The 15735-nt window shown below is 33.7% G+C and overlaps 1 protein-coding gene across 2 annotated transcripts in view; it reads left to right on the forward strand.

Annotated features, from left to right (window-relative positions):
- The window catches only part of ZDHHC17 (zinc finger DHHC-type palmitoyltransferase 17), a 90463-nt gene that overhangs the window by 57690 nt on the left and 17038 nt on the right, over positions 1-15735 (forward strand). For both annotated transcript variants that reach the window (XM_002823539.6, XM_054527410.2), the window contains 3 exons: positions 1512-1637; positions 5999-6141; positions 7486-7586. In XM_002823539.6, coding sequence (XP_002823585.3) covers positions 1512-1637; positions 5999-6141; positions 7486-7586 — 370 coding nt within the window. The remainder of the gene's footprint in view (positions 1-1511; positions 1638-5998; positions 6142-7485; positions 7587-15735) is intronic.

Below are 15735 nucleotides of genomic sequence, written 5' to 3' on the forward strand. Positions count from 1 at the left end.
CTTAGAACCCTGGTTTTAATACACTTCTTTAAAATACACTTCTTTAAATGAATTGAGTGTTTATTTTACCAGCTGAATAAAAGAACTATACAAAAATAGTTAGATGACTAGAGGAGTAGTTGAAAGATATTTTAAAGCTCCCTCAATCTTTTTGTCTAGGCAATCCTTAGGTGTCACATGGCCCTCTAGTGGAAGGGATGCTCAGCTGGACCGAGGCAACTGCAGGATATTCCCGGGGAGTTGTTACCCAAGGGATTGCTTTTATTCAGGTAATCTTTATAGTTTGGATTAATTAGCTGGTTCTGACAACTTAGGTGATGGAATTTTGGAATAGGTAAGGCAATATTTTAAAGTAAATATCCCTGTTTGTGGAAGACTCCTAGATTAGCCCATTTCTTATTAAATACCATTGATCTTTATATTAAAGGATTGGTTGGGCTTTTTGTTGTTATTGTTGTTTTGTAATAGTTGTTGCTGTTGGTGGCAGTGGTGTGTTTTATTTTGTTGTTTATTTTTATAATATTAAATTAACTCTATACTTAATAAGTAATCATCCCTCATAAATAAGGCACCCCAAGGCTCTTTATTGCTTTATTCTTTTTGACCTTGTTTTTGGAAATAAAATTTCAGTGTTTTTTACTTTTTAAAAGTAATTTTGAATATTCATGTTTACATTCTTGAAACTTTGGTAAGCATTTAAAGTTTTGCTTTTCTATTTGAAGAAGTAGATAAATAGTGGAACACATTAAATAAATGGAAATGTAGGTGTCTGACTAATTTGCAAAAGGAGAAATAAGATTTTAAATTTTAAATTAGTTAAGGCAAAAAGAAGCATAGACCTAAAATTGGGAATGCTTATTTGTTTCTTACTTTGATACATTTTATTCCTATCTTGTAAATTCCCTGGCATTCTTTTTCTTAGGATTAAAGGGAGATACAAATTCATAACTTGAATTTGCCATTTTTAAAAATCACTTCTCATTTACTTTGGAAACTTCTGGATGGGTGAACAAATATAAATCAAGAATGCCAGTACAGTAGTGGTAGAAGTAGAGACTGACTTTTCCTTTTCTTTCCTATTCTCTTCTGAAGACTCTTATCATTGTTGAAATAAAACTGAGAGATTTCTGGCAACTTGATACTATAGCAAGGTGTTTTGTAGCAGTAACTATTACTAATGAAATTTTTAAAGACTATGAAATAACTGATAAACTTAGTGATAGCCTCTGATCCAGCAGGTACTAAAATACCTACTTTTTGATTTGCTCTCTAATATGTCAAAATGCAGGCAAAAATAAAATCTACAGAATATGATGAGAAAATACATTTTGTGATTATTTGGGAAAGCATAATAAAAAATATGTAATGATGCAAGTGTTTTTAGTAATTTACACAATGTCAAAACACCGTTAATAGGGCAGTAAATTAATTTTTATAGAAGTTCTTTAAAGGTAACTAAGATAGCCTGCTTTTAAACTTTTAATAGGAATTTTTTCTGTTTATATTATCAGGGCGAATCAGCGCTTGATTTGGCAAAACAGAGAAAAAATGTGTGGATGATCAACCACTTACAAGAGGCAAGGCAAGCAAAAGGATATGACAATCCGTCCTTCCTTAGAAAGCTGAAAGCTGATAAGGTAAACTCATAACTGAAGATTTTTTTTTTTTTTTTTTTTTTGAGACGGAGTTTCGCTCTTGTTGCCCAGGCTGGAGTGCAGTGGCGAGATTTTGGCTCACTGCAACCCCTGCCTCTCTCGGTTTAAAGTGATTCTTGCGCCTCAGCCTCCTGAGTAGCTGGGATTACAGGTGTCCATCACCATGCTCAGCTAATTTTTGTATTTTTTTTAGTACAGACGGGGTTTCACTGTGTTGGCCATGGTGACTTCAGATGACTTCACCTGACTTCACGTGATCCGCCCACCTCGGCCTCCCAAAGTGCTGGGAATACAGGCGTGAGCCACCGCGCCCAGCTGAAGATTTTCGATATATAATTTTTTAAGTAGGATTCTTAGGCACACTTACTTAGCACGAGTATTTACAGCCTTTAATTTTGGCATTTATCAATGTAATTTTTTAAATATTATTATACTTAGAATAAATGAAGGTAAATAACAAAGTTTCCAAGGGCTCTTGCCTACGTGGTTGGTGACCTTTTGGGGCTGTCTAATAATTAAGAAGGATGGGTATATATGAAATCATTTAAATCTCTATTGGCTACTCGTGTAAATTTTGGTTCATTGATTCAACTGACCTTTGTTAAGTAATAGATAAAAATAAAGGTTTTTCTAGTGAATGTTCATTTGTTACTATGATAATAAATTGTGAAATAGCTTAGTTCTAATACATATCTTTTTAAACTACTCACAACTCCAGCTCTAACTTGAGCTTTGCATTCTTTTGTGATATGTTGTATACCTTTTTTCAGAGAGAGAACTTATATTCTTGACTTTTCTATGGAAAACTCATTTTAGATCATCCATATACCTTCAGTTTTAAATTGTATGACTGTTGGCGCAGTTGCCTAATTATAATAATATGATACTAAAACTTAGAATATTTTCCTCCAGAGGGGAGTCTAGGTTCTGCACAATCTTATTTCCCACAAAAAAGAAGTTAATTGCCATAGAGTTTCTTTATGTACCTAAATAATTGTCAAGATGTCTGCTAACTTGTCAGTAATCACAACTTGAATGGCATTAAGTCTTGAGTACCATCTTTTGTATATCGTGTTTAGGCTGTTCTAGTGGCAATGTTGATTATTTAAAGTTAATATTGATCTATCTGTTACTAAGGCAAAAAGACAAATTTAGGATAAAGAGAAGCACCCTTGAAAGCAGTGCCTCCTTTATTTAGAGGAGTTTGGACTCCTTTAATCAGTTGAAAAGTCCCCTGGTCCGTTACTTAGAAGAATTAGATTCATAGTTTATAAACTTGGCTGTTTTCAGCCCTATAAGCTGAGAATAATGAACAATTTTTGCATGCCATGTTAACTCTTCTATTTAATTATTAGATATGATATAGAAAATGATTTATTTTGTGTTGCTCAGTTTTCTAGAATTTAGAGCAGTTTTGCTCAACAGAGTGAAAAATGGCTGTCTTATGATAATTAGGCTAGTAATAAAAATATCTTGTGTTACTTTGGAAAATCCCACAATATTGGCACTTTCGTTTTGTTGAATGTGAATATTTTGAAGTTTTATTTTATATATATATACACACACACATATAGTCATAAATGACTTACAAATTTTAGATGTTGCATTAATATGTAAAGTTACTTATAGCATTATTAAACTGTACATCAGGTTTATGTGTTTGGATATGATTTTTTAAAAAAGAGAACTTCCTTAAAGTTTAGTGCAATTTTAACATTTGTGTACCATTGTGTTCAGTTCAGAAATGGAGTTTCTTTCCTGTTTTTTTTCAGCTTTAAATATATTAAACTTTTTCAGCTTTAAATATATTAAAATTTTTATAAAGGTTACCTTTAAAGCCTATGATGATTGGGAGAGTGATCTTTAAAGGTTGAAAGTAACCATCATATATTTAAAAATTATGATGATTAGGGGACCTCTGAGATTAAGCATCTATAATTATGTAGACTGTTCTTTCTTTTTCCATGTCACATTGGAAAAGTTTCAGTCATTAACATGTTTTGATTTGCTGGCCTGTGAAGTGTGTTTTATATTTAAAACTAAAAAGGAAACTAGTGACACCTAGGACTCAATAGTGTTTTATTTTAAAAAGTCATTCCCTTAAGAAAAATAAAAATGTCATTCCAAAAGAGGGAAAATATTTTTGAATAGTGCTGGTAGACAGATAAAGATGGAATCTTTAGCCAGGCGTGGTGGTGCGCCTATAGTCCCAGCTACTAGGGAGGCAGAGGCAGGAGGATTGGTTGAGCCCGGAAGGTTGAGGCTGCAGTGAGCCAAGATCATGCCACTGCACTCCAGCCTGGGTGACCGAGTGAGACCTTGTCTCCCAAAAAAAAAAGGGGGGGGGACAATCTTTTTAGAAAACAATTTAAAAATATCTTAGAATTTTTTAAGTAAAAGGATTTTAGACAGGCATATTTACGGCTAAATAAGTCTTCTTAATAAGTTGGAGGGACATCTTTATATTAGTATTTAGAGGGGATTTGGGAGTAGGAGGGAAGTTGGCTATAAAAGGGCAATATGAGGAATCCTTTTAAGTAGTGGAAATATTCTATATCTGGACTATATCAAGGTTAGTTTCCTGGTTGTGACATGTTACTGTTACCATTGTTGTGATATGCTACTGTGATATGCTAGATGTTACCATTGTGGGACAAAGCATATTTAGGATCTGTCTGTATTATTTATTACAAATGCATGTGAATCTATAATTATTCCAAAATAAGAAGTTTAATTTAAAAAGAGGCTTCTGAATCTAGGTGGTGGATAGACTTCACTATATAATTCTTTCAAATTTACTATATAGTTGAAAATTTTCCTAATATAAGAGAAAATAGATTTCTCACATAGCAGCACATCACCATTATATTTTTAAAGTACCATTTTATGTACCCATACACTCTCTGTCTTCTGAGTAGCAAATCTTCTCTAATGTCTTGATATAAAGTTCATACTTATTAGAAAAAAGAATTGGATTAGTTATTTTGCTACAGCATAAAATTAAAGCCTGAAATTGATGTTTAATTATTACTCTAAGTTAAAATTACACATTTAGTTCAGAAAATGAATTACAGTGGTCAAATTGGGGAAGACATGGTCATTTATATGAAAAAAAAATCCCACTTATTTCAGTGGAAGCCAATAGTATGAAAGGGGTACTAAAAATGTGTAATATAACCTTAGCTTTTAGAAAGATAAATATTCAGTAAGGAAAGCAGTGTTCATACTCTGCTTTGTTAGACCACAGCTGGGGTTTTTTTTTTTTTTTTTTCTTTTGGTGTGTGTGACAGGGTTTCATTTTGTTGCCCAGGCTCACGGCAGCCTTGACCGTTGACTTCCCTGGGCTCAGGTGATCCTCCCACCTCAGGCTCCTGAGTAGCTGGGACTACAGTACAGGTGCGTGCTAACATGCCCAGATAATTTTTGTATTTTTTGTAGAGACATGTTTTTGCCATGTTGCCCAGGCTGCCCTGCAACTCCCGGGCTCAAGCGATTCTCTCATCTAGGCCTCCCAAAGTGTTGGGATTAAAGGCATGAGCCACCATGCCCTGCCTTGAATATCTTACATAGTTTTGTGACCTAAGGTAACTGAACAGAGACTTGATAACTGGCTATAAGTTTGTGAAGGGCTCTTACATGGAAGAGGCAGTAGACTTTCTTTGGTTACTATAAAGATAAAATTGTGATAGAAGTTACCAGGAGTTATGTAGGTTTTATACTTACAAGTATGGACTTTCTAACAACCAGACCAGTACAGAAATGAAATGGAAATACCTTTGGAGTATTGAGCACTCTGCCTTGATCTTTGTTCAGAGACACATCTCTTCATTCAGTGAACTCTAGGAGCCTATGGATTGTTTGCTTTTATTCTTTATCTCATTTTAAGATTTTAATACACTGTTTATCATTTGAAATGTCTACTCCAGGCAGGCATCTTCAGGTTTCCTTATGTGTTATAATTCTTATACTATCAGTCATTCTAGTTGTCCTTGTCTCCCTGGTTATCAGTGCCCCTGTTAAAAAGGGGTGGTATTTTTAATGAACTGTTTGCTAGCCAGTTTATGTGTTAAGCAGGTAGTACTGTCTTCTGTATTTAACCATATAGAACCCACTGCTATAACTTCTGTTCTTATTTTCCACAATTTTAGCAAAGTTATTTACAATTGTTCAATGCCTGTCTCCAGAAGACAGACACCAGCACCTTGAATAGTACTGATACATAGCATGCAAATTTGAATGAATGAATTTCACCTGCTGTTGCATGCCTTCACAAAGGTAACAGTGATTCAGATTGAGATTACTTGAAACATGCAAAAACTTTCTAATTTTTTGTTTCTATACAGGAATTTCGGCAGAAAGTAATGTTAGGAACTCCTTTCCTAGTTATTTGGCTGGTTGGGTTTATAGCAGACCTAAATATTGATTCTTGGCTCATTAAAGGGCTAATGTATGGTGGTGTTTGGGCTACAGTACAGTTTCTTTCAAAGTAAGTGTGTTGTTTTTAACTATATTTTAAACTGTACATGAAATAATATAATTTGTACTCTTGTATAAAATTAATGTTTGTCTGTTGTACATTTGATCTTAATTTATTTAAATAATTTAGACATCTATATGTGAAATCTGAGATTTTTAAAACATTGTTATGTTATTAAAATGATTCAGAGGCACTTTAATGATAAAAGCTAGCATATAATTTTTAATGCTAAAACATAGTTTGAGAAATGTTTGAAATATTTCAGTAAAAGTGAATTTGAGTCTGTTGAACTCTAAGTATAACATACATATTATTAATTTCTAGGTAATTATAATACTTGAGCTCGCCTTTCTATAGGAATTATATTTTCCTGTAGAAAATAAGGCATAAACAATAAGCAAGGAAGAGGTTTTATTTCTAGTAGCAAGGTAAAGTCTAAGCATAGTTATGAAGTTGGCTGAGTTTTTAAGATTTTCTCCCTCTTTTTTCTTTAAACATCATGATCATTCCGTTTTCTTCTTATTCTTAAGTCTCATTGCTCTAAAGTTGCCTATCCAACAAACCTAGACAGGTATCTGTGATCTAGAATTTCCCAACTAATTTCTAATCCTTTAGTATCTTATTTTCACTTGCATTTCTGAAAAGAATTCTGAAAATAATTCACACAGAGATGAGAATGACTAGTATTATAATATGCTGAGTGGCTTAAATCTAGTTAGTGAATCTCATTTTAGTATTTCTAGGAGCTCCAAGAAGTATAAATAGGAAGTCACTAAGACTTCCTGCCTATATGGATAGTTGATTCTGTTATGTTTAATAAATGGATTAATGTTTATTTTTCCCCAATTTTAAGTATTAAAAACACAACCCTTCAGTTTCACTAAGTTGGCCAGTTCATTCTGCTTGAAAAGATGTGCTCCAACTTTTGCTGGAGTGTTATAGGTAAGGAGAAATAATGATGAAACAGAGAAAAATGTGAGGCTTGGTTTGTATTCATTTGTCAAAATTTTTAACACATCTTTGGTGAATAATATGCTGGATGATAGCTACTATATATACTAAAGTCAGTTATTGACTTTAAGAGAATAGGAGTGCACTAAAATTCTGAAATTGAAAAGTATATGGAATATAATTTAAATTTGGGGGGAATTAAAAGGAACTTCAGAATCTTGCTGAGTCCTTCAGCTGTGAACTAATTTTTATTGATGACTATGAAAAATTGAGCATCCTGAACTCTGGATTCTGGTGAAACCAATGCTTACTGTACAAAATGTGTGTCATTTTCATTTAAATAAATATTCATTTTTACAATGAAATATGCAGCTCATATTTTATAAAACTTGTGTTTTACAGATCCTTTTTCGATCATTCAATGCATAGTGCATTGCCCCTTGGGATATATTTGGCAACCAAATTCTGGATGTATGTGACGTGGTTCTTCTGGTTTTGGAATGATATCCTTTGGTTATAAAGATCATACCTAAAACAAATTTTGTTTGTTATTTGAACAGATGTTTAATAATTTGACATTAGGACTGAACTACTCATTCATAATACATTAAAATAGTGTTCCTAGAAAAATTATATTATAAATTATATTATAAACTAATATAATGTTTTTAAATATTTAATAGGTTGCTTTTGAAAGCTGTCTTTAATAACAGCATATAAATAATAGTAGCTATCATTTATTGAGTGTTTAAAAGGCATTTTTTGACTACTCATTTAATCCACATTTCATAAATTAGTATTGTTATCCCCCTTTTCCCCCTTTTGGTTCTATATTTTTTATTTTTATAGATTCAGGGGTTACATGTGAAGGTTTGTTGTAGGGATATATTGTGTAATGGAGAAAAGAACAAGCATCCTTATTTCAAAAAATGGGTAAAGGACACAAACACAGACAGACATTTCTCCAAGGACATACAAGTGGCCAAATGTGAAAAAATATTGGACATCACTAATCATCAGAGAAATGCAAATTAAAACTACAATTTCGCACCAGTCAGAATAGCTATTTTTAAAAGGTCAAAAAGCAACAAGATGTCAAGGATGCAGAGAAAAAGGAACACTGTTGGTGGGAATGTAAATGAGTACAACCTCTGTGGAAAACAGTATGGTATTTCTCAAAAAACTAAAGATAGAACTAATGGCTGGGCGCTGCGGCTCACACCTGTAATTTCAGCACTTTGGGAGGTCGAGGTGAGTGGATCACGAGGTCAGGAGTTTGAAACAAGACTGGCCAATATGGTGAAACCGCATCTCTACTAAAAATACAAGAATTAGCCAGGTGTGGTGGCACGTGCCTGTAGTTCCAGCTGCTCGGAAGGCTGAGGCAGTAGAATTGGTTGAACCCGAGAGGCAGAGGTTGCAGTGATCTGAGATGCACCATTGCACTCCAGCCTGGGTGACAGAGTGACACTATGTCTTAAAAAAAAAAAAAAAAAAAAAAAAAACTACCATTTGACTCAGCCATCTCCATTTTATAGAGTCTTAGTCTTTAATCAAGTTGGGATTGAAACTTGTATTTTTCTAACTAAACATATTTTAAGCCTTTCTACCAAATGGCAATTTTTATGTTTTGGTATCAAACTGTTTTCTCTAAATATTTTTTTAATACCACTACTTACTTTGTTATGGTAAATAAGAGTTAATCTTCTCACCTCTTTTGCCTTCATGAAAAGGTGTTTCATCTCTTTTGCCTTCATGAAAAGCATGTAATGCTGTATTTTCACACATTTGCTAACTTGAGCAAATTAACAGTGTAGTATACTTACCTATTTAAACAAAATTTTAATTTTTTAACCTGTTACCCAGGTTGGAGTGCAGTGGCACAATTATGGCTCACTGCAGCTTGAACTCCTGGGCTCCAGCAATCCGTCTGCCTCAGCCTCCCAAGCAGCTGGGACTACAGGCATGCACCACCACGACTGGCTAATATACTTTTTAAAACTAATATAATTGAAATTGTAACTGTGCCTGTGTGCCACTAAAGAAAGCAAGCCAATGCCAATTTTTGATATTTTTACATAGAAAAAGTTCAGTCAGCAAGTTAGACTGATTTATTGTAATAAAGGAACATGTTTCGTAAGTGTTAATTAAATATTTTTCAAAACATTACAAAAAGTATATGATATGTTTTAAATGGTATGTAGTTTTTGGTGACTTGTAACTGTTCTAAACAATTTTAGTTATTAATACCTGGTTTCGTTTCACAGCCTTGCATATCATAATATTGTATTCTTTTTATTAAGTCTCCTTGTGTTTTAGTTGAAACACAAAATGTGCTTATTTTATTTTTGAGACCTAAGGCACAGAATTGTAACTACACTTTTAATTCTTAATATTTTTACTGCATTATGTAATTACTTTCAGAAAGTATAGTACTTTTAAATATTTTCTTAGTTTAAGTATCTATTGAAATTCTTCCATATGGCAGTTTTCACTAGCAAATTCTGGCCTTTTATTATACTTTGACTTAAAAATTGTTCCTCAAGGATTTATTAAGCATTAGAATTGCCATATTAGAACACTTAGTGTGAGTAAAACAGATTGGTTGGTTTTCATTACCTCATCTATTTTAAGCTTACAATAAGCATTGACCTCTGAAATGACTCTAGTATTCCAGACATTTTCTAACTTTGTGTTTCCTAAATTGGACATTAAAGTTTATGTTCAAGGAAAAAACTGAGAATCAGATCTCAAAATAATGTTAAACTGTTTCTGTACTCCTGTTATGTGTAAGTGGCAAGAAGCAGGAAAATCAGTAACTTACCAAATAATGAAAAATTAATGCTAGAGAGCATTATATAGTAAAATTTCATTTTTTTTCCTTTATTCAGAGTTAGTATAAAATAGCTAAAGCTAGGGAAATAGTATAAAATAGCTAAAACTGGGAATTGAAAATAAGAGAGGCAAATTTTGAAGGAAAGACCAGAACAATCAAGTCTGTTTAACTTACCCTATTTGAATACTTCTGCCTTTAAAATAGATTGGTATAGTTTTCATTTTGTAAATACATTGAATAAGTTGCATGTAAATTTTTCAAATAAAAATTGCAGTATGAGAATACCAAGTTTTATTCTTACATGTCTGTAAAGGGGAGATAATAGTAGCACTGTCTCCAAGTTCTTGAGAAAATAAACACCTGAGGACATATCTGACATGTAAAAAGTGCTAAATAAGTGCACGTTATCATTTCTGATGACTTCTGAAATCTAAGTTTATAGCCAAATTGATTTTAAATATGGATTCCCAATTTTTTTTTTTGTTTTTATTGTCTGTTTTTGTGTTAGATTTTGTTTTGTTTTATTTTGAGATGGAGTCTCGCACTGTCCCCCAGGCTAGAGTGCAATGGCATGATCTTGGCTCACTGCAACCTGTCTTCCAGGTTCACATGATTCTCCTGCCTCAGCCTCCCGAGTAGCTGGGATTATAGGTGCACACCACCATACCTGGTTAATTTCTTAAATTTTTAGTAGAGACGGGGTTTCACTATGTTGGCCAGACTGGTCTTGAACTCCTGACCTGGTGATCCGCCCGCCTCGGTCTTCCAAAGTGCTGGGATTATAGGCGTGAGCCACTGTGCCCGGCCTGTGGTTTTTTTTGAGACATGGTCTCACTGTGTCATACCCAGACTGGAGTGCAGTGGCACAGTCATGGCTCACTGCTGCCTCAACCTCCCAGGCTCAGGTGATCCTCCCACCTCAGCCTCCTGAGAAGCTAGGACTACAGGCACAGGCCACCATGCCTGGCTAATTTGCGTATTTTTGTAGAGACTGAGTTTTGCCATGTTGCCCAGGCTAGTCTCAAACTCTTGGACTCAAGTGGTTCTCTCGCCTCAGCCTCCCAAAGTGCTGGGATTACAAGTGTGAGCCCATGCCTAGCCCACAGTTTATTTGAAAATTTGTGTATGTGTATATGACACTCATGGAGTATGTGATGAAATCACAAATTAATTTAAATCCCAATTATGCAGAGGAAAACCATATACTTTAAGTTATAAAAAAGCTGTATCTGTAGGCCCTCTACGATTTTGGAACTATGTTTTTCTCCCAGTTTTATAAAGCCAGTAAGAGAAGCTTAAAAAACCTCTAGGAAGGGAACAGAAAAGAACACAGAGTGGGTTATAATGGAGGCACAAAGGATGTTAGACAGGAAATAGCCACAAGGCTTATAATATATGGTGCTGATTCAGGTACCTTAAGATAAAATAGAAGTTGTCCAGGATCACTTCTGATGACCTCAGGCTCCTTTCTGTTGCTTTTACCACTTTTCTTGTGCAACTCATGGCTACATATGTAATTAAAACTGATTTAGACTAGTTTTGAAAACTAGAATTATAGCTGTTTTTCATTATTCACAGTAGTTCTGTAAAGTTGCTGCAAGCACTGAATTAGAAAATACTGAACCATTGTTCCTAAGAGAAATACAGAGTTAGGTTCCTATGTGGCTCTGGTCACAACAGTATTGATCATCAGTTGATCACTACATAAACTTGTTTACATGTGCTTCTGTTTTAAAAAACCTTATTTAATATGTATTGTTGATTCATTAATATTGAACTTATGGCCAACAACACTATAGCTCATTCCTGAATGAAGCTTATCTAACACATGTATTTTTTTTGTAAAGCACATCACAGCCTCCTTGTGCTTAAGAGCATGATAGCACTTCAGCACTGTGCTTGAGGGCCCTTTTAAACAGGAAAATCAACACAAAAGCACAACAGTGTGGCCCTAAATAGACCATGTAAAGGACACTTGTTTATAGTATGAGAACTAAAACAAGACAGAATGTTGCTTTGCTCAGCCTCAGCTGAGAATGTGCGCATTGGGTGACTCAAATTTTTCACTGTTTTGTTCATGCCCGTTGAATTCATGGCACTTTTTCTGTGCCGTGAATATTGATTTTGGTGTTACAAATAAATTTTATCATGGAGGTGTGGGGATCAACTGTATAAACTTTGTTTTGGTTTCCTACGTAATATGATACCCAGCTTATTAAGTTACTTAATAAGTGTTTTTATGGTGATAATGAATTTTACATTGATGTAAACTGTTTGTTCTAGTAAGTTCTTACTGTTCCATTCTTTGAATAATTATTTCCCCATAAAACACCTTATGTTTATTTGGTGCTTTTTGGTTTATAGTTTTTCAGATATATCATTTTACTTGGTTCTCCAAATAATTATTTGATTTTTTAAAAAAAACTATACAAATCTTAATACCATTTTCTAACTGATGGAAAGACTGAGGCTCTGAGAAGTTGTTACGTCTTGCTCAAAGTCACATAGGTGGGAAATTATTAAGAGTTTGGTGTTGGACTCAGCTTTCTGGCCTGATTCAGTGTGTCTTCAAATGTCCTTATATTATACTCTGAATATAATTTTAAGTTCATAAACCCTCCTGGAAAACAGTTTGGAAGCCTCTAGAATGATCTTTAAAAATACCCTTTAATCGGTTGGGCGTGGTGGCTCATGCCTGTAATCCCAGCACTTTGGGAGGCCGAGGCAGGTGGATCACGAGTTGAGGAGATCGAGACCATCCTGGCTAACATGGTGAAACCCCGTCTCTACCAAAAATACAAAAAATTAGCTGGGCACGGTGGCGGGCGCCTGTAGTCCCAGCTATTCGGGAGGCTGAGGCAGGAGAATGGCATGAACCTGGGGATACAGAGCTTGCAGTGAGCTGAGATTGTGCCACTGCACTCCAGCCTGTGTGACAGAGCGAGACTCTGTCTCAATAATAAATAAAAATAAATACCCTTTAATCTCTGAATCATATGTCAGTAGATAATCAGATGTAAGACCAAAGATTTATTTACAAGGATGTTTCTCGTCATATTATTTATAGTAGGGGAAGAAATGAAAACAACCTGAATAGCCAGCCTAAATAGGGTGAGAGTTTTATCAGTTACGCTACCTATGGATTGGTATTACATAACCACTAAAATACTTTCCTGCCTTAATGATATGGGCTCATATTTAAGATACAATAAGTGAAAAAATACTAAATTATATTTACAGAATGAGGTTTAAAATGCACAAAGGAAAAGAGCTGGAAGTGAAATATGTATCATTTTAGCAGTGGTTATCTCTAGGAATTGGACTCGAGTGATTTTATTTGGTTTCTTGCATTTTTGTTTTTAAAAAATTTTTCTCTGACTATGCTTCTTTTATTATAATTAAACAACTCTAAAATTCACTGACATAGTATAGTCATCTGCTTATTGTGTTGACAACACTTTTGAAATATTGACAAAAGTTTATTAGAAATTTTATGTCTGAAAATAAGTAATTTTTCAATGTGGCTTTAAGTTAATTGAGCTTTAAACTCAAGAAAGATATAAACTGTGCAGAATCTGGGATGATTACATATATTAAAAAATCAAGAATGTGCAGAATTAATTATCTCCCATGCATTTCGTCTTAAGCATTTTTTTCTGTAGGTTACTTGTTAGACTTCTCTGTTTTCTGTGTATCTCTCCCAGTGTCCTTTTAATACCCTCTAAGCTTTTTAATGTCTGTCTTCAGTTATCCAATCACCACTTTTCATGAGTTCTAACAATATTGCTATAAATATTTGTGTATATCTTTTTTTCCCCACAAGAGTTTCTCTGAGGTTATTAAAGATATTCTGTAATTTACATTCTCAATCATGTGCATTTGACTACTGTAAATGAAGACGGATGTGAGGGGAAGGATCAGTATCTTTTTCCCCCCATTAGAGAGGTCCTTGTTCCAGCACACCTTTTCTTCACTCAGTTGCAGTCTCAAACTTGATATTCATCACGTTTCCTAGGTACGCTGGTTTATTGATCTGTCTGCCTGTATTAACACTGTATAATCTCATTACTGTGGTTTTGTTCTTAAATTATATCAGAGCAGGGTAATTTTTCCAAGTTTGTTATTTCTCAGGAATATCTTAGCTCTTTTTGGCCTTTTGCTCTTCCATTTAGATTTTTTTTAGAATAAGCTCTTTGAGTTCCGTGAAAAGCCTTATGCCTTTTTTTTTTTTTTTTTTTGGCAGTCTGCTGTGTTGCCCAGGCTGGAGTGCGTTTGTGCAATCTCAACTCACTGCCACCTCCACTTCCTGGGTTCAAGCAGTTCTCCCCCTTCAGCCTCCTAAGTAGTTGGAATTACAGGCATATACCACCATGCCTGGCTAATTTTTGTATTTTTAGTAGAAAAGGGGTTTTACCATGTTGGCCAAGCTAGGCTAACTCCTGAACTCAAGCGATCTACCTGCTGTGGCCTCCCAAAGTGTTGGGATTACAGGCATGAGCTACCATGTCCAGCCAGTCTTACGCCATTTTGATTGAAATTCTGTTTGAGCTGTAGATTAATTTACAGAAAGTAACTACTTTTGATACTTAGACCTTTTATGTTTTTTAATGAAGTCATATAATTTCTTATGTAGAAGTTTATATCTCTTTTTAGATTTATTTTTTTAAAGAATTTTAATTTTTTTAAAATTATGAATTTTTTTATTTTTAATTAAAATTTCTGTTTGTGTCTGGGTTATAGAAATGTAGCTGATTAGTTATTGCCAACAACCTTGCTAAAGCCTTTTATTATTTCTAATAACTTGGGGTATTTTGGATATATGACATGGGATAATCATATGTATAAAGACTGAATTTTGTTTTTCTTTCTACTCTTTATAGCATTTAGCTCCTTTAGTGATCTTATTATATTAGCTAGGATCTCAGTACACTGTGGAATAGACACAGAATGAGTATCCTCATTTTGTTCCTTACTTTAAAGGGTATCATCTTTAAAAGATTGACTTTAAAGGGCTAGTATTTTACCAATGAGTGTGATTTTATAAAGTGTTTACTTGGATTTTATAAATAACCTCTCCCTCTACACCCCCCCCTTTTTTTTTTTTTTAACTTTTTGTGAGTTGTGTATGTTTTTTTCTTTATGCTTTTAATATTAAATAATATATTAATAGATTTTTCTAATGTTGAACCACTTATGCATGCCTGGAGTAAACAAACATGGGCATAATGTCTTATTTTTCTGTACATTGCTGGATTAAATATGTTACTAGTTTTGCATGTATATTTGTGAATGAAATTGTCTTATAATTTTTTTGTATTGTCTTTGTTATGTTTTGATATCAACATGATAGCCGCAAAACGGGTGGAGAATTGTTCTTTTTTTTAATGTTCTTTGAAAGGGTTTGGGTTAAATTGAAATTATTAACTACATGTTTATTAGATTTTGTAAAATCATTTTACCTGGAATTTGCTTTATGTTAAAGAATTTTGTAATAAATAGTTTATTTGGCTCAATTGTATATTTATATATTTTAGTGATTTGTCCATTTCTTTTCTTTTAAAATGTGCCACATTCTCTCTGTTTTTTTAAACTCAGCTGCTGTGCCCCCCTCTCATTCCTGGTATTAATTAGAGCTATTTTCTAATCTATTTTATTGGATTTTTCAAAGAAACAACTTTAGGTTTTATTAATCCGTTCTATTTTCACTTTCAGTATGTTTTATTTCCTTTTGTCTGCTTGTTTAGTTTTTTCTTTAGCTTATTAAATTGTTTAGTTTTCATTGATATTTTCTATTAGAAACATTTAAGTTTAAAAAG

The sequence above is a fragment of the Pongo abelii genome, chromosome 10 (genome assembly GCF_028885655.2).
Source record: "Pongo abelii isolate AG06213 chromosome 10, NHGRI_mPonAbe1-v2.0_pri, whole genome shotgun sequence".
Classification (NCBI taxonomy): Eukaryota; Metazoa; Chordata; class Mammalia; order Primates; family Hominidae; genus Pongo; species Pongo abelii.